Source organism: Pristiophorus japonicus, chromosome 20, assembly GCF_044704955.1.
Source record: "Pristiophorus japonicus isolate sPriJap1 chromosome 20, sPriJap1.hap1, whole genome shotgun sequence".
NCBI classification, from domain to species: domain Eukaryota; kingdom Metazoa; phylum Chordata; class Chondrichthyes; family Pristiophoridae; genus Pristiophorus; species Pristiophorus japonicus.
In genome coordinates, this window is record NC_091996.1 from 14,728,643 (window position 1) to 14,754,706 (window position 26,064).

At 48.2% G+C, this 26,064-nt stretch overlaps 1 protein-coding gene across 1 annotated transcript in view; it reads left to right on the forward strand.

The window, feature by feature from the left end:
* Positions 1 to 405: 405 nt before the first annotated feature.
* LOC139233174 (adenylate kinase isoenzyme 1-like) overlaps positions 406 to 26,064 on the forward strand; it is a 220,494-nt gene continuing 194,835 nt past the window's right edge. Inside the window, exon 1 of the mRNA XM_070863777.1 lies at positions 406 to 576. Within this exon, the coding sequence (XP_070719878.1) occupies positions 421 to 576 (156 nt within the window). The 5' untranslated portion in view covers positions 406 to 420. The remainder of the gene's footprint in view (positions 577 to 26,064) is intronic.

A 26,064-nucleotide genomic window follows, 5' to 3' on the forward strand; every position in this document is an offset into this window, starting at 1 on the left:
ACACACACACACAACGCCAGGAGTCTCACTCATTCAGGCCACCAGCCATCAAGACAATAAGAAAGCTAACATGCCTACTTGCCTTTAACTCCTGGCGGTAGATGCAGAGGGAAGGGCAGAGGGAGAGAGAAAAACACCCAGGTAAACTAGCAGCCTTATCAGTTGCGCAAGGCTGCGAGAGATACAGAAAGCTGGAGGCAGAAAACTTGGGGGGGAATTGTGGAAAGCACAAGAGATAAGCAGGAATGCAAGAGATGTTTGGTTTGACAACCGTTTCTTCCTGATCCGGGTTGTGTGTGTGTGTGTGTGTGTAAGAGAGAGAGAGAGAAAAAGGTTCGAGTCGATTTTATGCAAAGGTTTCGTGTCCAAATACATTGGAGACTTTAATGTTGCATTGTGTGTGTGTGCAGAGCAGGCTGGATGCAAGACAGGAAACCGAGCAACAGCAGCAACCCTGACGCGGGTCAGTTTCACTGGTCAGTTTCAGGACTGATCCACCTGGCTTCATGCTCCGAGATGAACTCCAACGATGCCAAGGATTACCTTTCGAAAAGGGAGATACCTCAGCTGTTCGAGGTAAGAACGTGGGAGGGGAAGAGGGGAGAGAGAGCAGGGACTTAAATCCTCATTTAGTCCACATTCGACAACGCTTAGATCTCTCTGATTTATACAATGCAAACTAGCAACAAATGAACGCACGATTTTTTTTTCATGACTTTTTTTTTTAACAAAAAACTTCCCCCATCCCTGAAACTGAGGGGTTGAGTTGCAGAATGTGGTTAAACCTGTATATCGAGGCGAGTGATTCTCGCTGGCATTTTGCATTCAAGGCAACAGGAAGATCCCTCTGTGATGGTGGTGGTGGGGCGGGGGGCGGGGGGGGAGTGGAATTATTAATTAATCTTTTACATTTTAAAATATTTAATGCTGAGTTATCTTTGCATGCACAGTATTTGGATGTGACATACATATTTTACAGAGGCCTCCTCCCTTCATTTTAAATCTGGGACCGTTCCCAATTAATTTACTAATTTAAATGCAAGGCAATATGGATCCTTCTACTTTTTTGGAGCTTTTTTCAGAAGAAACACAAATTTGCATTTCTTATAAGTGTAATAATAGTTCCAGTTTTTGGATGTGCCCTATTAAAACGTGTCCCAACATGTTTGGATCAATCTTCAAAAGCATCTTGCAAGATGCTTGGTCGGTTTTCTAGATGTTGGAGTTAACACCTGCGTTGGCGTTGTTGGGACAATCTCAATTATACAGCACAGAGTGAGGCCATTCGGCCCTTTCTGCCTGTGTCACTTCTTTGAAAGAGCTAACCAATTAGCCCCACAGCCCATGCGTTTTCCCCACAGCCCTGCCGTTGATACAGGCCGGATGAAGTGACATTTTTACACTCAGTGAATTGCTGTGATCTGGAATGCACTGCCTGAAAATGCGGTGGAAGCAGATTTAACCATAACTTTCAATTAAGAATTGGATATATACTTGAAAAAGAAACATTTGCAGGGCTATGGGGAAAGAGTAGGGGTGTGGGAATAATTGGATCGCTCTTTCAAAGAAAAAAAGACTTGCATTTATATAGCGCCGTTCACGATCACCAGATGTCTCAAAACGCTTTACAGCCAATGAAGTACTTTTTGGAGTGTAGTTGTAATGTGGGAAACGCAGCAGCCAACGTGCGCACAGCAAGCTCCCACAAACAGCAATGTGATAATGACCCGATAATCTGTTTTTGCTATGTTGATTGAGGGATAAATATTGGCCAGGACACCCTTGCTCTTCTTCAAAATAGTGGCTGTGGGGTCCTTTACGTTCACCTGAGAGAGCAGACAGGGCCATGGTTTAACGTCACATCTGAAGGACTCCCTCTGCACTGCACTGGGAGCGTCAGCCTGGATTTATATGCTCAAGTCCCTGGAGTGGGATTTGACATGAAAGGGCAGGTACAGACATGATTGGTCAAGTGGCCTCCTTCTGTGCTGCACGATTCCATGATTCCCTGAGTTTAAAATCAGCAGAGAGAGCCAAGACTTAAGTCGGGAATGCTGCCAATTAAGTATCATCATCATAGGCAGTCCCTCGGAATCGAGGAAGACTTGCTTCCACTCCTGAAGTGAGTTCTTTGGTGGCTGAACAGTCCAATATGAGAGCCACAGACTCTGTCACAGGTGGGACAGACAGTCATTGAGGGAAGGGGTGGGCGGAACTGGTTTGCCGCACGCTCCTTCCGCTGCCTGCGCTTGATTTCTGCATGCTCTCGGTGACGAGACTCGAGGTGCTCAGCGCCCTCCCGGATGCACTTTCTCCACTTAGGGCGGTCTTTGGCCAGGGACTCCCAGGTGTCGGTGGGGATGTTGCACTTTATCAGAGAGGCTTCGAGGGTGTCCTTGTAACGTTTCCGCTGCCCACCTTTGGCTCGTTTGCCATGAAGGAGTTCCGCGTAGAGCACCTGCTTTGGGAGTCTCGTGTCTGGCATGCGGACTATGTGGCCCGTCCACAGTGCTGGAGGAGCAACAATGGATAGGAATGCACCGATTGACGTAAGAAGGATGGGTGAGGTGGTGATGTATTTCTGGACACCAAACAACATGAGGATGAGCAGCTTTGTCGTTTTGGCACTTGTCTTATGTAATGCCAGGCATATTATTCTGGACTTCTGTGTGAAACTTTGGAGGAATCATCTTGTATGTGGGATGTCCCAGGCAATATTTATCCCTCAGATCAACATCAGTAAAAACAGATTATTTGGTCAATATCACATCGCTGTTTGTGGGAGCTTGCTGTGCGCAAATTGGCTGCTGCGTTTCCTACATTACAACAGTTACTACACTCCAAAAAGTACTTCATTGGCTGTAAAGTGCTTTGGGATGTCTGGCAGTTGTGAAAGGTGCTATATAAATGCAAGTCTTTCTTTTTATATACGGTAAGCAATCATAACTAAATTTTTTTTTTTAAAGTGCTGAAATTTATGCAGTGGCAGGGAGCTGAACCGTCTGCGATAATTAAAACAGAAAATGCTGGAAATACTCAGCGGGTCAGGCAGCATCTTCGGAGAGAGACACAGAGTTAACGTTTCAGGTCGACGACCCTTCGTCAGAAGTGGAAAAAAGTTTGAGATGCAAAGGGTTTTTAAGCAAGTGTAGGGGCAGGGAAAGGGGGGAAGGGGAAGAAAGAACAAAAGGGAAGGTCTGTGATAGGGTGGAAGGCAGGAGAGATTAAGAGACAAAAAGGGATGATGGTGCAAGGCACAAGGGACAAGTTAAGAAACAAAAGATGAGTCTAGATAGGGTGGAAGTGGCAGAATCATCACCAGCTGCCGAGGGAAAGAGGAAAAAAAACAGGAAAAAAAATAGGGGCAGAGGTTAGGGGTCTGAAATTGTTGAACTCGATGCTGAGTCCAGAAGGCTGTAAAGTGCCTAAACGAAAGATGAGGTGCTGTTCCTCGAGCTTGTGTTGAAGCTAATATGACACTGGAGATAGAGCTTTCAGAACCGGCTGTTTTAAGGGTGCAGTGAGCTTGGAGTAGCCATATAATGGTTAAACCCCATTCACGCAGCAGTCATTATCGTCCCTTCTGTCCAGGAGACATGACTATGTACTTAAGAACAGGAAAAGAGTTTCCTCCCTGGTGAGGGAGACCTATCGGAAGCTCTGGCAAACTTGTTAATTATTAAGTGGCGGATTGTACTTGTGGACATGTTATTGCTCGTGTAGGCCAACCTCGACATGTGAAAAGTGGGAGCGTGGTTACAAAGCAGACATAAAGTGCAGGTCTTAAACTGGTGTCCTTTGGCTGTGAGGGTTTTCCTTCAGTTTTAGTTAGTACATTTAAAAAAAAATTAATTTGTATATTAAAGTGAACTAAAATATTGAGTGGCAATTAGATTTCAAAATTTATAGTTTCCTGGCAATGGTTGCAAAAGCAGAGGCCCCTTTAGACTGTCATACAAACGTCATTACTCACCCAAATATAAAAGTCTTCTCTTCTTCTTAGGCAGTCCCTCGGAGTCGAGGATGACTTCGTTGGGGTTGTCCATGAGGGTCCTGACTTTCCAGGTCCCGCACTTCAAAACGACAAACTATCTTTAGAGAGTGTGCAACCAAGGTTCTCTAGATTAATTCCTGGGATGAGAGAGTTGTCCTATGTGGAGAGATTAAGTTAAATGTGCCTATTATTCTCTGGAGTTTAGAAGAATGAGAGGTGATCTCACTGAAGCGTATAAAACTCTTACAGGGCTTGAGAAGGTAGATGCTGTGAGGATGTTTCCCCTGGCTGGGCAGTCTAGACCTAGGGCGCACGGTCTTAGGATAAGGGGTCGGCCATTTAGGACTGAGATAAGGAGAATTTTCTTCACTCAGAGGGTTGTGAATCTTTGGAACTCTCCATGCCAGAGGGCTGTGGATGCTAAGTCGTTCAGTATATTCAAGGCTGAGATCGATACATTTTTGGGCACGAGAGTAATCAAGAGGATATGGGAATCGGGCGAGGAAGTATAGTTAATGTAGAAGATCAGCCACGATCTAATTGAATGGCAGAACAGGCTCGAGGGGCAGAATGGCCTACTCCTGCTCCTGATTCTTATGTTCTATCTTCAACATTTCCTTAAGACTTAAAACCCAACTCCCACTGCGCACCTCCCCCCAGCCCCCCCACCCAACCCCAAACCCTGCTTGTCTAAAACAAAACATGGAGGAAGCGGGGGGAAATTGGGTTCCAATCCAATCCAATCTAATGCCATGAAAGCTCCTCTCCAATGGACAGAAATGTTCTAGGTTAATTCCTTGGCACATGCTGCATTCTCTTACCTGACAACAACATCAATTTGCATTTAAATAGTGCCTTTAACGTAGTCAAACTTCCAAAGATGCTTAATTGGAATTTGTTCCTGGGTCAATGGGATGGAGGTTAGGAATCAGTGCTCAGTGATGTACTCCAGGGTCTGATTAGGAGCTCCACAGTCGCTTGATGGGGATGCTTTAATCTTCCACCTCTGGAGCAGGTGGCAGCATTGACCATTCTGAGGTGGTTGATGGTTGTCCACTGTTTGCGAGGAAGGTTTGATCCTTCAGGTTGTACTGTGGGGCCCTCTGTAAGGAATCCATTCCGTGTGTTGCAGTTCTTCCAATCATTTCGCCGTCGGTCATCGAGGCTGAGGGGAGATCGCTGAAGGGCTTCAGCCATGGTCCGAAATGGCCACCCAGATTTGAGACGGGTTGGTGGTCGGTTGTTCAAGTCGGCCTGGATCGACATGCAGTGGTTGCATTCTCTGGAGAACATATGTGGAGGAACTTAAGATAGAGGAAGGACAAAAATTGAGAAGGAAACAGATTAGCCGACAGATTGAGAAAATATTTATGTTATGTTATACAATATAATAATGTGCAACAGATTTTTGTGACGGTGCGTGGGGGGGCGGGTAATAGCTAAAATGTGCATTTTCATTCTGATGTTATGCTAAGTGTGCAGTTATTGCTTGCACAAATCACAATGCACCACATTTTTCCTTCCCTGGTTTGCTGATGTGTGGTTTAATAAACATCTTATTTATTCACTGAAGGAAGTTCAAATGAAACTTAATCCTATTTTAAACTCTTTCAGGGCTGAATGAGCCAGATTTTAACCCTACTCGCTGAGCAGAAACCTAGCGGGTGGGCAGTTAAAATCGCCCGGGCTCTTGTCTGTCGGAAAGCTGCCATGATCGCAACATTTGCACTTTTAACCTGCTCTCCTGAGCAGACAGCAAGGACACCCGCCCGCACATAACAGGATCCTTCTTTACATCTGCGCATTGCAGCCCGATGACATCATTGAGATCTGACTGTAATTTTAACTCAAGCCTGAGCGGGGAATCCTCTCTGGAGTTAAAATCGGGGCCCCAAAGGATGTGGAGCTTCCTATTCTTTGACCAAACATTCAGGAAGAATGTATTTGAATTTGAGTAGTACCTTCCAAACACCTCAAGGCTTTTCATGCAATTTTGGGGTGCGGTGGCTGTTACTAAGTTAGCAAATGCAGCAACCATTCTGCACGGGACAAGGGCCCACAAACAGAATTAACCACTTATCTGTTCTCCTTAGTGATAATTTGTTGAGAGGGAAATGTTTGCCAAGATACTGGAAGAATCTTACGCAATTCTCTCGTTAACCTCTTGGTTTGGATTAGATACCGAGAGCACTGCAAAATACCAGCTGCTAAAAAAATTTTGCAGGGGATTTATTAGTTCACAGAATGCCAGCATTTATTGCCCATCCCAAATTGCCCCGGAGAAGGTGGTGAGCCGCCTTCTTGAACTGGTGCAGTCCGTGTGGTGAATGTACTCCCCCATCATCATCATCATAGGCAGTCCTTCGGAATCGAGGAAGACTTGCTTCCACTCTTAGCATGAGTTCTTAGGTGGCTGAACAGTCCAATACGAGAACCACAGTCCCTGTCACAGGTGGGACAGACAGTGGTTGAAGGGAAGGGTAGGGGGGGAGCCTGGTTTGCCGCACACTCTTTCCGCTGCCTGCGCTTGGTTTCTGCATTCTCTCGGCGACGATACTCAAGGAGCTCAGCGCCCTCCCGGATGCACTTCCTCCAATTAGGGCGGTCTTTGGCCAGGGACTCGAAGGTGTCAGTGGGGATGTCGCACTTTATCAGGGCGGCTTTGAGGGTGTCCTTGTAACGTTTCCTCTGCCCACCTTTGGCTCGTTTGCCGTGGATGAGTTCTGAGTAGAGCGCTTGCTTTGGGAGTCTCGTGTCTGGCATGCGAACATTGTGGCCCGCCCAGCGGAGCTGATCAAGTGTGGTCAGTGCTGATGGCTTGCTAGGCCATTTCAGAGTCAACCACATTGCTGTGGGGTCTGGAGTCACGCCTAGACCAGGCCGGGTAAGGGCGGCAGATTTCCTTCCCTAAAGGGCATCAATGAATCAGATGGGTTTTGTGGCCACCATTACTGATGCAGCTGTACTGGCTTTTTAATTCCAGATTTATTTAATTACTGAATTTAAATTCCCCAGCTGCCGAGATGAGATTTGAACTCATGTCTCCAGGTTATGAGTCTTTGGATTATTAGTCCAGTAACATAACCACTATGCTGTCGTAGTCTCAATTCACTTATTTGGTCACTATGAACCGATGGGTCTAATTGTAAACTTATGGAATCCTGGAATGTTCTTCCTCGAAACACAAGTAAGAATTTCAAAATCCCACATGCTGTGATAAAAATGGAATTTGATTTATTCAGTCACAGAGACACAGTGGCATTGTTTATAACATTCTCTCTATTTGCACTCCCTCCTTACTGTAAGACTCTTTTGTAATCGTTTATAATACTTGTTCAAGACAGTGTGCACTTGAAGAAGCCCTTAAACTGCCCTTCACACTTTCTTAAAAATTGACCATTCTTTGCATAAAAACACCGATAATGCTCACAGGCTCCGGCATCCATGATTGAAACAGGATTTCAAAAAAAGAAAGACTTGCATTTCTTTATCGCCCTCGATGATTTCAGGACGTCCCAACATGGTTTACAGACAATGAAGTACATTCGAAGTGTAGTCACTGCTGTAATGTAGGAAACACGGCAGCCAATTTTCGCACAGCAAGCTCCCACAAACAGAAATGTGGTAAGTGACCAGATCTGTCTATTTCAGTGATGTTGGTTGAGGGACACAAGAACATAAGAAATAGAAGCAGGAGTAGGCCACTTGGTCCCTCGAGCCTGCTCCATCTTTCAATAAGATCATGACTGATCTGATCATGGACTCAGCTCCACTTCCCTGCCCGCTCCCCGTAACCCCTTATTCCCTTATCGCTCAAAAATCTGTCTATGCTTTAAATATATTCAATGAGTCAGCCTCCACAGCTCTCTGGGGCAGAGAATTCCACAGATTTACAACCCTCTGAAAGAAGAAATTCCTCCTCATCTTAGTTTTAAATGGGCAGCCCCTTATTCTGAGTCTACGTCCCCTAGTTTTAGTTTCTCCCCTGCTCTTCTTTGAAATAATGCCGTGGATATTCTACAAGCACCCAAAAGAGCAAACACGGCCTCAGTTTAACGTCTCATGTGAAAGACAGCATCTCTGACAGTGCAGCACTCCCTCAGCATTGCACTGGAGCATCAGCCTGGATTTATGTGCACAAGTCTCTGGAGTGGGACTTGAACCCACCAACTTCCAACTTTCAGAGACAGGATTGTTGCTCCTCGGGTTCTAATGCATGTTGTGCCATGTTGACAAAGACAGAAATAGAAACACATTTTTCTGATCATTAAATGTGATATCATAGCAGCTGCAAAGAAAAAGGAGGGTGTTTTGACAACCTGTGACTCAGTCTTGTCTCAGTGGGCAGCACTCTTGTCTCCAAGCCAGAAGGTTGTGGGTTCAAGTCTCACTCCAGGGACTTGAGTGCAAAAATCTAGTACTGGCACTCCACTACGGTGCTGAGGAAGTGCTATACAGTGGGAGGTGCTGTCTTTCAGATGAGATGTTAGACATGGCCCTGTCTGTCCTCTTAGGTGGATGTAAAAGATCCCATGGCACTATTTTGAAAGAAAGAAGGACTTAAAGACTTATGTTAGCGTTTTTCACGGCCACCAAACGTCTCAAATCGCTTTACAGCCAATAAAGTACATTGAAGAATGTTTTAAATATAATAGAAGCCTGCTCCTCCATTGATAACAGCAGGATTTGCTTTTAAATAAGTATGCCAGATAGTCAGCAAGTTAATGATAATCTTGGAGCTTTACAAGTGATGTAAAAAACAGCATTTCACAAGAGAAGGAAAGTTCGAGGGCGTACTGTTATCCCCGTTTATCCCTTAATCGACATTACTAAAACAGATTGTCTGGTCATTATCACATTGCTGGTTGTGGGAGCTTGCTGTGCGAAAACTGCCTGCTGTGTTTCCCACATTACAACAGTGACTACACTTCAAAAAGTACTTCATTGGCTGTAAAGCTATTTGGGACATCCGGTGATTGTGAAAGGCACTATATAAATGCAAGTCTTTGACTTCCTTCTAACCTGGTTCTCGCCTGCAATATAGTTCAGGCAATTCCACACATAATGAGCATGGATTTAAATTCTCCGACTGTTCAGAAGAGTTGTGCTGGGTTTTAGCAAACGGTGATTAACAGTGTAGACTGTGATTTTGCAAGTGCCACCAAGAAAACTCTGGAGCCATTTTAAAACCTACTGAGGTGACATGGTGACGGAGTGGGTTAGTGCACAATATGGTGTGGTACAGCCTGAAGAGTGTCTCAGGTTCAATCCCTGGTCTGGGCTGCATTCGCTGACCTCAGCCAGAGCAATGAGATTGCTGCATTTGACATCAGTGTCCCACAGGCAGTGTAAAACAGGCAGGATAGCTGCTTTTGCTTCCTGTAATGTATGCACTGTGAGTATGCTCACAGGTTTGTAGAGCTGTTGTGCCCTCCTCGTCTGCCGTCTGGACACGCCATGGCGCGCCATCTTGCCGTCTGGAGGAGGCGGGGGTCCCCAATGGAGTGCACTCTACGCGGGAGTCCTCCCCCTCTTTATTGGGGACTTGGCCTGGAGCAGTCCCGTGCAATAAATGTTTAAGTCGTTTCACGGGCTTCCAGGCCGCCTGTAATTTCTGCGGAGGAGTCCGTGTTCCATGTTTTTATTGGACGTACGAGGTTGCAGCCCCTCTTCCAATATTTGAAGCGGCTGCTCCTCAATTTCTGGCTGCACTTCAGTCCCGCACTCCTGATCTTTGGGCACCCTGTGCGGAGGGGAGCGGGTAGGTCCGAGGGCCTCCTCATAGGACTGCTGCTGGGCACGGCCAAGGTGGCCATCAGCCGGTCCAGGCAGCGGGTGGTCGAGGGGGTCGTTCAGCCCGACTGCCTGCCTCTCTTCCGCGGTTACATCCGAGCCAGGGTGTCCCTGGAGGTGGTATCCACCGGTACGCTCGCGGCCTTCCGCGAGAGGTGGGCGCCGGAGGGACTGGAGTGCATCATCGCCCCCGGCAACCAAATTTTAATTTGATCATTAAAGTTTAAAGTTCAATTTGTTTAATTTGCTGGTTTTAGTGCCACCCCTCCCCCCACCCCCCACCACCTTTTTATCAGGTGGCACTTGCATAATGTGTGTTTTTCGTGCCCTCAAAACAAAATAAGCAAACAAATAAATAAACAAGGCGGCACTTGATTGAAAGTTTCTGTGTTAATCCCCCCCCCCCCCCCCCCCACCTCCTTTAATCAGGGGGCACTTGATTTAATGATTTAATTGTTCACAACAAAATAATTGTTGAGCTGTTGCGTTGTGAGTGGCCTAGCCAGTCACGTGATGTTCACAAGACTCAATAAAACCCCGGCCAGTTGGGTTCGGGGGATCCATGATGAGGCAGGTGGTTGTGAGCCTGGTGAATGAACCGTTAATGTGTAGTGTGATTGTTAAACCTTTGCTAATAAACCAACTAGTTCTTAGTAGCAATGTGTTGCTATGAATTCTTAAGCAAAGAACCCATGAAGCAAATGCATTACAGTTCCTAGCTAGCATTCCCTGGTGGGAAGTGCGGATTGTGGTTGTTGGGCAAAGGCGGGTTTGGGCTTGGCTGTGTGTCCTCTCAGGGGGTGCTTACCGACACTGTTGTCGGAACTGCACCCTAGCAAGAACGTCCGCTAGAGGAGTGGACGATAGTGAGGGGGAATACTGTGCTTTTCATTCAAATCTAATCACTAACCTAAAAACTGAGTATCTGGCCATTATCACATTGCTGTTTGTGGGAGCTTGCTGTGCGCAAATTGGTTGCCGTGTTTCCCACATTACAACAGTGACTACACTCCAAAATAAGTACTTCATTGGCTGTAATTCACTTTGGGACGCCCTGAGGTTGGGAAAGGTTCTATATAAATGCAAGTCCTTCTTTTTGTCAGCTGTGGCTCAGTGGGTAGCACTCTTGCCTCTAAGTCAGAAGGTTGTGGGTTCAAGTCCCGCTCCAGAGACTTGAGCAAAAACACCTAGGCTGACACTCCAGTGCAGTGTTGAGGAAGTGCTGCGCTCTCGGAGGTGCCGTCTTTTGGATGAGACGTTAAACCGAGGCCCCGTCTGCTCTCTCAAGCGAACGTAAAAGACCCCATGGTGTCCTGGCCAATATTTATCCCTCAATCAACATTACTAAAAAAAACAGTTTATCTGGTCATTATCACATTGCTGTTTGCAGGAGCTTGTTGTGTGCAAATTGGCTGCCGCGTTTCCCGCATTAAAGAAAGAAAGACTTGGATTTATATAGCGCCTTTCAGGACTTTGCAAACGCAGCAGCCAATTTGCACACAGCAAGCACCCACATTACAACAATGACTACACTCCAAAAGTACTTGATTGTCTGTAAAGCACTTTGAGACGTCTGGTGGTTGTGAAAGGCGCTATATAAATGCAAGTCTTTTTCGGTTGAAGCAGTTCCATCGGGATCTTTTATCTACGCCATGATTTTCCCGTTACCGATATTGCCGTTCTCTAGAACGCAACTCCTTATTTGAGAAACAAATGATAACTGAATCATCTCAGGAAGCAATGGCCTATTTTCAGAGCGTGGTCAGGCAGATGGTGTGTACTCTTCTGTGCTGAGGAGATAAAACTAATAAATCTTTTGAGAAAGCATCCCTGCCAATGCTCTCTAAAACTAACACCAGCTTGTTTTCTATGCTTTTTCATTGCCAAATTTCCCTCCTTCTTCTCCGTCTCCCCTGTCCTGACGATGTTAATCCCGGTACATCTCGTGGGCACCAGTTGCCCGTTTGTATCTCACCTGAGTGATTACCGAGCCCAGACAGTGTCAAGAAGGGGCTGTTTGACTGTGAGGATGGGGGCTATCAAAGCCAAGCTCAATCCTATCCTCAACCAACCACCATCCGGAGCGGGGACGGGGGTGGGGTGGGGGAGGGGGTTTGGGAGGACTCTGGCCAATACTTCCCTCCCTGGCCGAGAGCCACTGAACCCCATTGTAAAAGAAAGAAAAGAGAAAATTGCATTTATATAGCGCCTTTCAGGACTTCACAAAGCATTTTACAGCCAATGAAGTACTTTCGAAGTGTAGTCACTGTTGTAATGTGGGAAACGCGGCAGCCAATTTGCGCACAGCAAGCTCCCACAAACAGCAATGTGATAATGGCCAGATAATCTGTTGTTTTGTTATGTCGATTGAGGGATAAATATTGGCCCCAGGACACCGGGAATAACTCCCCTGCTCTTCTTCGAAATAGTGGCCATGGGATTTTTTACGTCCACCTGAGAGAGCAGATGGGACCTCGGTTTACTGTCTCATCTGAAAGATGGCACCTCCAACAGTGCAGCACTCCCTCAGCACTGCACTGGGAGTGTCAGCCTAGGTTTTTGTACGCATGTCGCACCATATTGCCACCCTACCTGAGATCAGCTGAGTCAACACAGACAGGGAATCAATCTACTGGTCTGTGTGGCTCAGTCTGACTGCCTTTCCTAACCGAGCCACTAGGAAGACCCACAACTGGAAAGTTACCAACTTCGAAACACAAATTCAAAGGAATTAATACCCTGGCTGTTTATTTACTTTCTTTTCTCAGAGGGTCGTGAATCTTTGGAATTCTCTACCCCAGAGAGCTGTGGAGGCTGGGTCATTGAATATATTCAAGGAGGAGATAGACAGATTTTTGAACTACAGAGGAGTCAAGGGTTATGGGGAGCGGGCATGGAAGTGGAGTTGAGGCCAAGATCATATCAATGATGAGGGGCTGTATGGCATCTCCTGTTCCTATTTCTTATGTTCTTACCCATCCAACACAGCATTATTTCAAGAAGTATATTTGTGTCCCAACATCACTAGGAAGAAAAGCTTACATTTATATAGCGGCTTTCATCACCTCAGGATGACCCAAAGCGCATTACAGCCAATGAAGTACTTTCGAAGTGTAGTCACTGTTGCAATGTAGGAAATGCAGCAGCCAGGTTGCGCACAGCAAGCTCCCACAATCAGCAACGTGATAATGACCACATCATCTGTTTAATGATGTTGGTTGAGTAATAAATATTGGTCAAGACACCGGGGATAACTCTCCTGCTCTTCGTCAAAATCGTGCCCGCGGGATTTTTTACGTCCACCTGAGACAGTCGACAGCACATTGACTTAAATGTCTCATCCGAAATACGGCACCTCCAACAGTGCAGCGCTCCCTCAGCACTGCACTGGGAATGTAGCCTAGATTTTGTACTAAAATATCTGGAGTGGGACTTGAACCCACTGTAATGTATGCACCTGTGAGGATGCTCACAGGTTTCCATCCTCGTCGTACTCCTCAGCACGGACTACAAAATCTTCGCCAGGGTGATGTCTGCTCGCCTTGGCGCCGTGCTGGACCACATGATCCACCCCGACCAGTCCTACACGGTCCCGGGCCGGACAATCCATGATAACATCCATCTGGTCCGGGACCTCACCCATCACTCCCAGGAGGCTGGTCTGTCGGTCGCCTTCCTATCCCTCGACCAAGAGAAGGATCACGACTATCTGTTCGGAACTCTGCGCGCTTTCGGGTTCGGGACGCATTTCGTCGCCCGGATCTGACTTTTGTACGCCGCCGCGGAGTGTCTGATTAAGGTTAACGGGTCCTTGACGGCGCCCCTTCGCTTCAGGAGAGGGGTGCGCCAGGGATGCCCCATGTCCGGCCAGTTATATGCCATTTGCGCGGAGCCTTTCCTGCGCCATCTGTGGACGAGGTTGACGGGACTGGCTCTGCAAGGGCCGGGCGTGGAGGTCGTCCTCTCGGCTTACGCCAATGACGTGCTCCTCACGGTAGAGGATCCTGCTGACCTGCGGAGGATGCGTGAGTGCCAGGAGATTTACTCGGCCGCATCCTCCGCCAGGGTCAACTGGGAGAAATGTTCTGGACTCCTGGTGGGTCAGTGGTGGGTGGACTCCCTGCCGGAGGAGCTCAGGCCTTTTGCCTGGAGCACGACCCATCTCCTCTATCTGGGAGTCTACCTTAGCTCCGACGAGGAAGCCTGGCCGGCGAACCAGCAAGAGCTGGAGGCCAAGGTCGCCGCTCGCCTAGGGCACTGGACAGGACTGCTCCGAGTGCTGTCCTACAGGGGTCGAGCGCTCGTCATAAACCAGCTGATGGCCGCTATGCTGTGGTACCGGCTGGTCACTTTGACCCCTTCCCCTGTGTTTGTCGCCAAGATACAGAAGAAGCTGGTGGACTTCTTCTGGAACAACAGGAAGCACTGGGTCTCTGCCGCGGTCTTGAGTCTCCCGCTTGGGGAGGGCGGTCAGTCGTTGGTGTGCATCAGCGCCCAGCTAGCAACTTTCCGTCTTCAGACCCTGCAGAGATACCTTTACGTCGAGCCCCCTCCTAGGTGGCGTGCGCTGGTGACGTATTTCTTCCGCCAGCAGCACGGCCTCAACTACGACATGCAGCTCCTGTTTGTGAGCTTGGGGGGCGTCAGGACCGCCGTCCAGGAGCTGTCTGTCTTTTACAAGGAACTCACCAGGGTCTGGAACAAAGTCTCCACCAAGCGCAGCTCTCCACCGGCTGGAGTGGCGGCTGTCCTGCAGGAGCCGCTGCTCGGGAATCCGTACCTCCACGGCCGAGGTTTTAGGTGGGAGTCGGACGAGAGGGCTGTGGCTGGCAAGGTGACCAGGGTCAGGGACCTGCTCGATGGCGGAGGAGCGGGCTGGATGGCGCCAGACATGCTGGCACGGCGCCTAAATTCAGCCGACGTCCGCCGCGCGGCCAATGCCATTGAGTCGCTAAAAACAGCTCTGGGCCCTGACTCCGTTAGGTGTGTCAAGGAGGCTCAAGCACGTGGGGAGATCCCGTCCGAACTGACCCCCGTCCGGACGGAATTCCTCATCGGTGCCAAACCCCGGAACCTCCCTCGGGAGCCGGCGCCTCACAACTTGAGCCGCCTCGGGGAAATCCCCTCCGTGCCTTTCAGTTCCGCGCGGAGGGGTTTCCTGTACGGGCTGCTCCTGCACACTCTCAACCTTGCCATCCTCGTCTGCCGTCCGGACACGCCATGGCGTACCATCTTGCCGTCCGGAGGAGGCGGGAGTCCCCGATGGAGTGCACTCTATGCGGAAGTCCTCCCACTATTTATCGGGGACTTGGCCTGGAGGGTGGTGCATGGAGCAGTCCCGTGCAACAAATTTTTAAGCCGGTTCACGGGCTCCCAGGCCGCCTGCAATTTCTGCGGTCTGGAGGAGTCCGTGTTCCATGTTTTTACTGAATGTGCGAGGTTGCAGCCCCTGTTCCAATATTTGAAGGGGCTGCTCCTGAAATTCTGGTTGCATTTCAGTCCCACACTCCTGATCTTTGGGCACCCTGTGCAGAGGGGAGCGGGTAGGTCCAAGGGCCTCCTCATAGGACTGTTCCTGGGCACGGCCAAGGGTGCCATCAGCCGGTCCAGGCAGCGGGCGGTCAAGGCTGTCGTTCAGCCTGACTGCCCGCCTCTCTTCCGCGCTTACATCCGAGCCAGGGTGTCCCTGGAGATGGAGCACGCAGTGTCCACCGGTACGCTCGCGGCCTTCTGCGAGAGGTGGGCACCGGAGGGACTGGAGTGCATCATCACCCCCGGCAACCAAATTTTAATTTGATTTTATGTTTTAAAGTTTAATTTGTTTTAATTGCCGGGGTTTTTAGTGTCCCCCTCCCCTTTTATAGGGGGCACTTGTAAAATATGGAATTTTAATGCCCTAAAAAAAAACACAAAAAAAACCTACAAAAATACAAAAAAAAAACCCAAAAAACAAAAAAAAAGGGCCTTGGGAAATATTTGGAGTGTCCCCCAGATCGGGCGGCACGATTTAATGTTTATGATTTAATGTCTACTGTTAACTCCAAAAGAGTTGTGGAGCTGTTGGAGGCGTGGCCTAATCATTTGGAGCTTGCTGCAGTAAGGGAAGGAGCACCCTGCTTTTGCTCCTTCCTGGAGGCCTGTGGAGAACCCTGAGATCAGCCCAGGAAGAGGAGGAAGGGGCTTGCTACAATTCATCATCCAGAGGGAGAGGAGGAGAGCAGAAAAACATCCATCCTCGTCATTATTGTGTTAAACATTTGCCCCCTCCCTTTAATCAGGGGGCACTTGATTTTCTGATTACAACAAAATAGTTGTAGAGCTGTTGAGTTAGGAGTGGCTTAGCCAGTCACGTGATGTTCACAAGACTCAATAAAACCCCAGCCAGTTGGGTTCAGGGGATTCATGACGAGGCAGGTGGTTGTGAGCCTGGTAGATGAACTGGTAATGTGTAGTGTGATTGTTAAACCTTTTGCTAATAAACAAACTAGTTCTTAATAGCAATGTATTGCTATGAATTCTTAAGCAAAGCACCCTTGAAGCAAATACATTACACCCACAGTTTTCTGACTCAGAGACGAAAGTGCTGCCAACATGAGCCACAGCTAGGATCAAATCAGTGAGACATCCAATCTCATACAGTTACATAGAAACATAGAAAATAGGTGCAGGAGTAGGCCATTCGGCCCTTCGAGCCTGCACCACCATTCGATAAGATCATGGCTGATCATTCCCTCAGTACCTCTTTCCTGCTTTCTCTCCATACCCCTTGATCCCCTTAGCCGTAAGGGCAATATCTAACTCCCTCTTGAATATATCCAATGAACTGGCATCAACAACTCTCTGCGGCAGGGAATTCCACAGGTTAACAACTCTCTGAGTGAAGAAGTTTCTCCTTGTCTCAGTCCTAAATGGCCTACCCCTTATCCGAAGACTGTGTCCCCTGGTTCTGGACTTCCCTAACATCGGGAACATTCTACCCGCATCTAACCTGTCCCATCCCGTCAGAATCTTGTATGTTTTTATGAGATCCCCTTTCATCCTTCTAAGCGCAAGTGTATAAAGGCCCAGTTGATTCAGTCTCTCTTCTTTTGTCAGCCCAGCCATCCCTGGATCAGTCTGGTGAACCTTCGCTGCACTCCCTCAATAGCAAGAACGTCCTTCCTCAGATTAGGAGACCAAAATTGAACACAATATTCCAGGTGAGGCCTCACCAAGGCCCTGTACAACTGCAGTAAGACCTCCCTGCTCCTATACTCAAATCCCCTAGCTATGAAGGCCAACATACCATTTGCCGCCTTTACCACCTCCTGTACCTGTATGCCAACTTTCAATGACTGATGAACCATGACACCCAGGTCTCGTTGCACCTCCCCTTTTCCTAATCTGTCACCATTCAGATAATATTCTGTTTTCGTGTTTTTGCCCCTAAAGTGGATAACCTCATATTTATCCACATTATACTGCATCTGCCATGCATTTGCCCACTCACCTACTAACCTGTCTAAGTCACCCTGCAGCCTCTTCACGTCCCCCTCACAGCTCACACCACCACCCAGTTTAGTGTCATCTGCAAACTTGGAGATATTACACTCAATTCCTTCATCCAAATCATTGATGTATATTGTAAAGAGCTGGGGTCCCAGCACTGAGCCCTGCGGCACTCCACTAGTCACTGCCTGCCATTCTGAAAAGGACCCGTTTATCCCGACTCTCTGCTTCCTGTCTGCCAACCAGTTGCCTGAGGATTCTCTCAAATTGGCATGACACCCAACAGGAACCCCCAAAAACCCTCTCTTTGCAGGTGCCACTGTCACCTTTAACAAGGAGCTCTGTGTACAGTTTTAAACAGAACCCCTCCAGGGGGAAACTCTAATTTGTATGTAATTTGTACAGCTCTTCTCAGCCGATTAAGAACATTCCCTCAGGAAAGAGTCACGCTCTCTGCAGACACGGTTCAGTGAAGCCCCACAATAGAATGATTTGAAATATTTGAATGAGAAAGGGCAAACATTTAGCGCAGATTCACTCCAACCCAGTAGTTCTAACTTTTTTTCTCTACAGGAAATAAAACGGAGGCTGTAAGGGTTATCTAAATATCAAGGTGGTGAGTGGTGTCTTGTGGCAGATCACTCAATAGGGTGCTCTTGTGGTTTGCTGCTGTCCAACTGAGGATTAGCACCCTGAAGATAACTAAGATTTCTAAATCTCTGGCATTAGATTGACAGCAAGACCAATTCTTTTAAAACAATTTAGAATAAGTTTATTAAACACATGCAAATAGCCTATCAAACACAACAGCAGTCTATTGATATCCTACGGACTTTACTTAATTACAACAGGTACAATGATGGACAAGGGAGAACCAGTGGATGGGGTGTATTTGGACTTTCAAAAGGCTTTTAACAAGGTCCCACACAAGAGATTAGTGTGCAAAATTAAAGCACATGGTATTGAGGGTAATGTGTTGACATGGATAGAGAACTGGTTGGCAAAAGGAAGCAAAGAGTCGGAATAAACGGGTCCTTTTCAGAATGGCAGGCAGTGACTAGTGAGGTACCGCAAGGTTCAGTGCTGGGACCCCAGCTATTTACAATATACATTAATGATTTAGACAAAGGAATTGAATGTAATATCTCCCAAGTTTGCAGATGACACTAAGCTGGGTGGCAGTGTGAGCTGTGAGGAAGATGCAGGGTGACTGGGACAAGTTAGGTGAGTGGGCAAATGCGTGGCAGATGCAGTATCATGTAGATAAATGTGAGGTTATCCACTTTGGTGGCAAAAACAGGGAGGCAGAATATTATCTGAATGGTGACAGATTAGGAAAAGGGGAGGTGCAACGAGATCTGGGTGTCATGGTACATCAGTCATTGAAAGTTGGCATGCAAGTACAGCAGGCGGTGAAGAAGGCAAATGGCATGTTGGCCTTCATAGCGAGAGAATTTGAGTATAGGAGCAGGGCGGTCTTACTGCAGTTGTACAGGGCCTTGAATATTGTGTACAGTTTTGGTCTCCTAATCTGAGGAAGGACATTCTTGCTATTGAGGGAGTGCAGCGAGGATTCATCAGATTGATTCCCGGGATGGCAGGACTGACATTTGAAGAAAGACTGGATCGACTATGCTTATATTCACTGGAATTTAGAAGAATGAGAGGGGATCTCATAGAAACATATAAAATGCTGACGGGATGGGACAGGTTAGATGCAGGAAGAATGTTCCCGATGTTGAGGAAGTCCAGAACCAGGGGTCACAGTCTAAGGATAAGGGGTAAGCTATTGTGTTCCTAACACAGATGAGGCTGCACACAGGGAGGTTAAAGTAACAGTGACCTCAGTCTTTAATAAGACACTCCAGAGTGAGGAACAGGCCTTAGGGGCCGGCTTATATACAGTGCTCCCAAGGGATGCTGGAATCCCTTGGGACTTCAGGGGATGAGCTCCCTGGTGGCGGAACATGGGAGTGCATGCTTTACAAATACGGAACATCACTCCCCCCGCCAAAGTCAAAGTGAAAACTATTTACAAGGTGAGGCGGTCGGGAGCCTTTCTTTCCCTGGTGGACCGCCTCGGTCCAAATGTCTGATCTGGTGTGTTGGCTGTGCCCTCGCTGGGCTGGCGTGTTGTTGGCCCTGCAGGGCTGCTAGGTGAGCCTGGCCTTGCTGGGCTGTTGGGCATGATGGGTTCGATTTCCTGGTCCGGCGTGGTGTAGTTGATCCTTTGGGTGTGTGTTGTGGGCTCGAAAAAAGTGGTGTCTGCTCTGCGTTGTTCAGGGCAGTCTGTGAACCGCAGCCTCATTTGGTCCAGGTGCTTTCTGCAAATTTGTCCGTTGTCTAGTTTGACTACAAACACCCTATTCCCTTTTTTAGCTATCACCGTGCCCGTGATCCACTTCGGACCATGTCCATAGTTTAGCACATACACAGGGTCATTCAGATCAATTTCCCGTGACACAGTGGCGCGACCATCGTTTACATTTTGTTGCTGCTGCCTGCTCTCTACCTGATCATGCAAGTTGGGGTGAACCAGCGAGAGTCTGGTTTTAAGTGTCCTTTTCATGAGTAGCTCAGCCGGGGATGGGTTTGGAGTGAGCCTTCTGTGACTCGTTTAAGGCTCTGTTTGATGGTTTGTACTGCTCGCTCTGCCTGCCCATTGGAGGCTGGTTTAAATGGGGCCGAGGTGACATGTTTAATCCCATTGCGGGTCATGAATTCTTTAAATTCGGCACTGATGAAACATGGCCCGTTGTCACTGACCAGTATGTCAGGCAGGCCGTGGGTGGCAAACATGGCCCTCTGGCTTTCAATGGTGGCGGTGGCAGTGCTTCCTGACATTATTTCACATTCAATCCATTTTGAAAAAGCATCCACCACCACCAGGAACATTTTACCAAGAAACGGGCCCGCATAGTCGACATGGATCCTCGACCATGGTATGGAGGGCCAGGACCACAAACTTAGTGGTGCCTCTCTGGGCGCGTTGCTCAACTGAGCACATATGCTGAATTGCCGTACACAGGACTCTAAGTCAGAGTCGATACCGGGCCACCACATGTGGGATCTGGCTATCGCTTTCATCATTACGATACCCGAGTGTGTGCTGTGGAGATCCGAGATGAACGTCTCGCTGCCCTTTTTGGGTAGCACTACGCGGTTACCCCACAACAGGCAGTCTGCCTGAATGGACAGCTCGTCCTTTCGCCGCTGGAATGGCTTGATTGGCTCTTGCATTTCAACGGGGATGCTGGCCCAGTTCCCATGCAGTACACAGTTTCTTACTAGGGACAGCAGAGGATCTTAGCTGGTCCAAGTCCTAATCTGGCGGGCCGTGACAGGTGACTTATCATTTTCAAATGCTTCCATGACCATCAACAAGTCTGCGGGCTGCGCCACCATCAACAAGTTTGCAGGCTGCGCCATTTCTACCCCCGTGGTGGGCAATGGTAGCCGACTGAGAGCATCCGCACAGTTCTCGGTGCCTGGCCTGTGGCGGATGGTATAGTTATACGTTGATAGCGTGAGTGCCCACCTTTGTATGTGGACTGAGGCATTAGTATTTATCCCCTTGTTTTCAGCAAACAGGGATATGAGGGGCTTGTGATCGGTTTCCAGCTCAAATTTGAGGCCAAACAGGTACTGATGCATTTTCTTTACCCCGAACACACAGCTAATGCCTCTTTCTCAATCATGCCGTAGGCCCTCTCGGCCTTAGACAAGCTCCTGGAAGCATAGGCGACTGGTTGCAACTTCCCCGCAACGTTAGCTTGTTGTAATACACACCCGACTCCGTACGACGTCGCGTCACATGCTAGCACAAGTCTTTTACACGGGTTATACAATACAAGCAGCTCGTTGGAGCATAAAATGTTTCTGGCTTTCTCAAAAGCAATTACTTGGTTTTTTTCCCCATACCCAGTTCTTACCTTTGCGCAATAACACATTTAGGGGCTCTAAAAGGGTGCTTAACCCCGGTAGGAAGTTACCAAATAGTTGAGGAGTCCCAGGAACGGCCGCAGCTCCGTGACGTTCTGTGGCCTGGACGCTTTCCTGATAGCCTCTGTCATGGCGTCTGTGGGCCGAATGCCGTCCGCCGCGATCTTTCTCCCCAAAAACTCCACTTCTGTTGCCATGAAGATGCATTTCGACCTCTTCAGCCGCAGCCCTACGCGATCCAGTCGCTGGAGGACCTCCTCCAGGTTTTGTAGGTGCTCGGCGGTGTCCCGACCCATGACCAATATGTCGTCCTGAAAGACCACCATGCGTGGTACCGACTTGAGTAGGCTCTCCATGTTTCTCTGGAAGATTGCTGCAGCTGACTGAATTCCAAACGGGCATCTGTTGTAGATGAACAGTTCCTTGTGCATGTTGATGCAGGTGAGGCCCTTTGAAGACTCCTCCTGCTCCTGCGTTATGTAGGCCGAAGTCAGGTCGAGCTTGGTGAACGTCTTGCCTCCTGCCAGCGTCGCAAATAGGTCGTCTACCTTAGGTAGCGGGTATTGGTCCTGTAGCGAGAAACGATGAATAGTTATTTTATAATCGCCGCAAATCCTGACTGTGCCATCACTTTTGAGTACTGGAACAATCGGGCTGGCCCACTCGCTGAATTCCACTGGGGAGATGATGCCCTCGAGTTGCAGCCTGTCCAGCTCGATTTCCACTCTCTCCCTCATCATGTGAGGTACCGCTCACGTTTTGTGGTGAATGGGTCGTGCCTCTGGGACCAAGTGGATCCGCACCTTCGCCCCGGAAAAGTTTCCAATGCCTGGCTCAAAAAGGGAAGGAAATTTGTTAAAAACCTGGATATCTGAGGCCTCAGCGACATGTGATAGCGCTCGGATGTCATCCCAGTTCCAGCGGATTTTGCCCAGCCAGCTCCTTCCAAGCAGTGTGGGTCCATCGCCCGGGACAATCCAGAGTGGCAGTTCATGCACCGTGCCCTCGTAGGTGACCTTGACCATGGCGCTGCCCAGGACAGTGATAAGCTCTTTGGTGTATGTTCTCAGTTTCGTGTGGATGGGGCTCAGGGCTGGTCTGAATGCCTTGTTGTACCACAGTCTCTCAAACATCTTTTTACTCATGATGGATTGGCTAGCGCCACTGTCCAGTTCCATGGCCACGGGTAAGCCATTGAATTTTACGTTTAGCATTATAGGTGGACATTTCGTCGAAAATGTGTGCACCCCGTGTACTTCAGCATCTGCCTCCTCTCTCTGAGGCTTGAAATTGCTTTGATCTACCATGGACCGATCTTCCTCTGCCACGTGGTGGTTAGCAGGTTTTGCAGAGCTTGCAGCTCGTTTGCAAGTTCGTTGGAGGTGCCCCATTGTTCCACAGCTCTTGCAAACATACCCTTTGAAGCGGCATGAATAGGCTGAATGGAAGCCTCCACAATGCCAACAAGGTGTGAATTGCCTTGCATTCATCCTTTGTTGGGGACTCTGAGTCATCTGGGTCAGCTGAGATCTGCTGGCAGTTGCAGACTCGTGGGTTCTGCCCTGTACATTTCTGCTTGCAAACATAGTTCCAGTTAATTTATGAACATTGCTAGCACTTGTATGCTGAGAGATTTGTTTGGTGTTATCACTGTTGGACATAAACGCCTGTGCTATCGCAATGGCCTTACTGAGGTTCGGTGTCTTTACAGTCAAAAGTTTTCGTAGGATGGTCCCGTGGCCAATGCCCAGTACAAAAAAGTCTCTGAGCATTTGCTCCAGGTAGCCATCTCACTCACATTGTCCTGCAAGTCGCCTTAGCTCGGTGACGTAGCTCGCCACTTCCTGACCTTCAGATCGCTGCCACGTGTAGAACCGATACCTCGCCATCAGCACGCTCTCCCTCGGGTTAAGATGCTCCCGAACCAGTGTACACAGCTCCTTATATGACTTATCTATGGGTTTCACCGGAGCCAGAAGATTCTTCTTGAGGCTGTAGGTCGGTGCCCCGCAGACTGTGAGGAGGACCGCTCTCCTTTTTGCAGCGCTTCCTTCTCCGTCCAGCTCGTTGGCTACAAAGTACTGGTCTAGCCGTTCGACAAAGGCTTCCCAGTCCTCACCCTCCGAGAACTTCTCCAGGATGCCCACAGTTTGCTGTATCTTTGCGTTGGATTCGTATTCTCATCGCCAGTTATTGTGTTCCTAACACAGATGAGACTGCACACAGGAAGGTTAAAGTAACAGTGGCCTCAGTCTTTATTAAGACACTGCAGAGTGAGGAACAGGCCTTAGGGGCCGGCATATATACAGTGCTCCCAAGGGATGCTGGGATCCCTTGGGACTTCAGGGGATTGGCTCCCTGGTGGCGGAACATGGGAGTGCATGCTTTACAGATACACAACATAAGTCATTTAGGACCGAGATGAGGAGAAACTTCTTCACTCAGAGTTGTTAACCTGTGGAATTCTTTACCACAGAAAGTTGTTGAGGCCATTTCATTAGATATATTCAAAAGGGAGTTAGATGTGACCCTTATGGCTGAAGGGATCAAGAGGTATGGAGAGAAAGCAGGAATGGGGTACTGAAGTTGCATGATCATATTGAATGGTGGTGCAGGCTCGAAGTGCCGAATGGCCTACTCCTGCACTATTTTCTATGTTTTTATGTTACTTCCCTCTGGCAAAGCACATGGCCTGCTTCTTTGTCTGTAGAGAGAGGTCCGGCTTTTGCCATGTGCTAAGGAGAAGAGACAGAGCAATCTTTGGCTTGACTTATTTATACCATTGTTTCTCAGAAAGCCCCAGGATTGGGTCTTGGTTCCAGGGCCGTTTCCTGATTGGTTTCTCCTCATACGTGTGTCTGTCTGGAGGGCTGGTGCCATTCCTTGATTAGGTTCATGGCTTTCCAATTGACATCTTTTCTAGTTTGGTGAGTTTCAAAGCCATGCTTCCTTTGTAACTTGAGCTGTGCCCAGCCAGGAGACATGAACTTGGGGAAGGTATCCATTTTGTCTCTTCAAACTTGTCTTTTCGTATAATCTACACTTTTAACATTTATACATATATATACACAGAATCAATTTTATCATTACTAAATACTTTTATTCTTACATAATGTGGGCTAAATATGCCGATAATTAATATTTGATCATGTAATGGTGAAGTGTTAACACCTAGCTTTGAATAAAGTCATTTTGTGGTTTCGAACGTCCTCTCATTTAGGTCTCCCGATGTATGTGTAAAACATCAGGTGATCCCAATAATTCCAATGGGTATCATACGGTTCTTGTCTGGACCATAGGGTAAACACAAATATCATCCTCGCTTCCTCTCTCCCCGCCCATTAAACAGTGATTGGACACTGACCTCTTCTACTTCCCTGCTGCCTTTTCCTTTTGTTACGTCAAGGTTCCTAACAATTCAACATTGATTGATTTACTTTCTGAATAACTCTGCAGCATTCAACTGCATTCTGCCAATTTACAAATTACTTCTTACAGACTGCCTGACTTCAGTATGGATCGAACCAGTTTCCTAATTGCAATATTGGCACAGCATTTACTGGCGTTAAGAGGTTGGCTTGTGATTCTCCAACTGGTATATCATTAAATGCTTTAGATCACCAGGATTGCTGGACATTATAGCGAGTATCCATAGGAGATCAATGCTAACCTATCAGAGATTTATGCACCCCCACGCACGCACACACACCTGCACACACACACACACAAAAAGCTACACACACACCTGCACACACACACACAAATACCTACATACACACCTGCACACACACACATGCACCTACAAACACACACCTGCACACACACACACCTGCACACACACCCAAAACCTACAGACACACACCTGCACACACAGACAAATAGCTACACACACACGCGCACACATACACACCTGCACACACAAATACCTGCACACACACATACACACACACACAAATACCTACACACACACCTGCAAAAATACCTACACACACACGTGCACACATACACACCTGCACACACAAATACCTACACACACACACACACAAATACACCAACTGATACCTGCATACACGCACACATACACACCACACACAACACACACACCCTGACATCAGTGTGGATCTAACCACACTGCAATATTGGCACAGCACTTACTAGTGTTAAGACAATGGCTTGCACTTCTCATACTCAAACTGGTATTTTGAACTATCCATTCTTTGCCGCAGAGGAGTGCTAAATCCAAGTCTTGCTTTTCACTTCTTTCACCCCATGATGTGTGCCATGGGGAGACAGCAGGAGAGAGAACAGGGTAACCTGTACTAGAAAGGCACGTGTGTAGGTATTTTCTTCCCCACAGGGCACTGTAATCCTTGCAGATCATCATCAGAGGCAGTCCCTCGAAATTGACTTGCTTCCACTCTAAAAGTGAGTTCTCAGGTGACTGAACAGTCCAATACGGGAAATACAGTCTCTGTCACAGGTGGGACAGACAGGGGTTGGAGGAAAGGATGGGTGGGGAGCCTGGGTTGCTGCACACTCTTTCTGCTGTTTCTGCATGCTCTCGGCGACGAGACTCGAGGTGCTCAGTGCCCTCCCGGATGCTCTTCCTCCATTTTGGGCGGTCTTGGGCCAGGGACTCGGAGGTGCCGGTGGGGATGTTGCACTTTATCAGGGAGGCTTTGAGACTGTCCTTGAAACGTTTCCTCTGCCCACCTGGGGCTTTCTTGCTGTGTAGGAGTTCCGAGTAGAGCGCTTGTTTTGGGAGTCTTGTGTCAGGCATGTGCGGACAATGTGGCCCGCCCAACGGAGCTGGTTGAGTGTGGTCAATGCTTCAATGCTGGGGATAT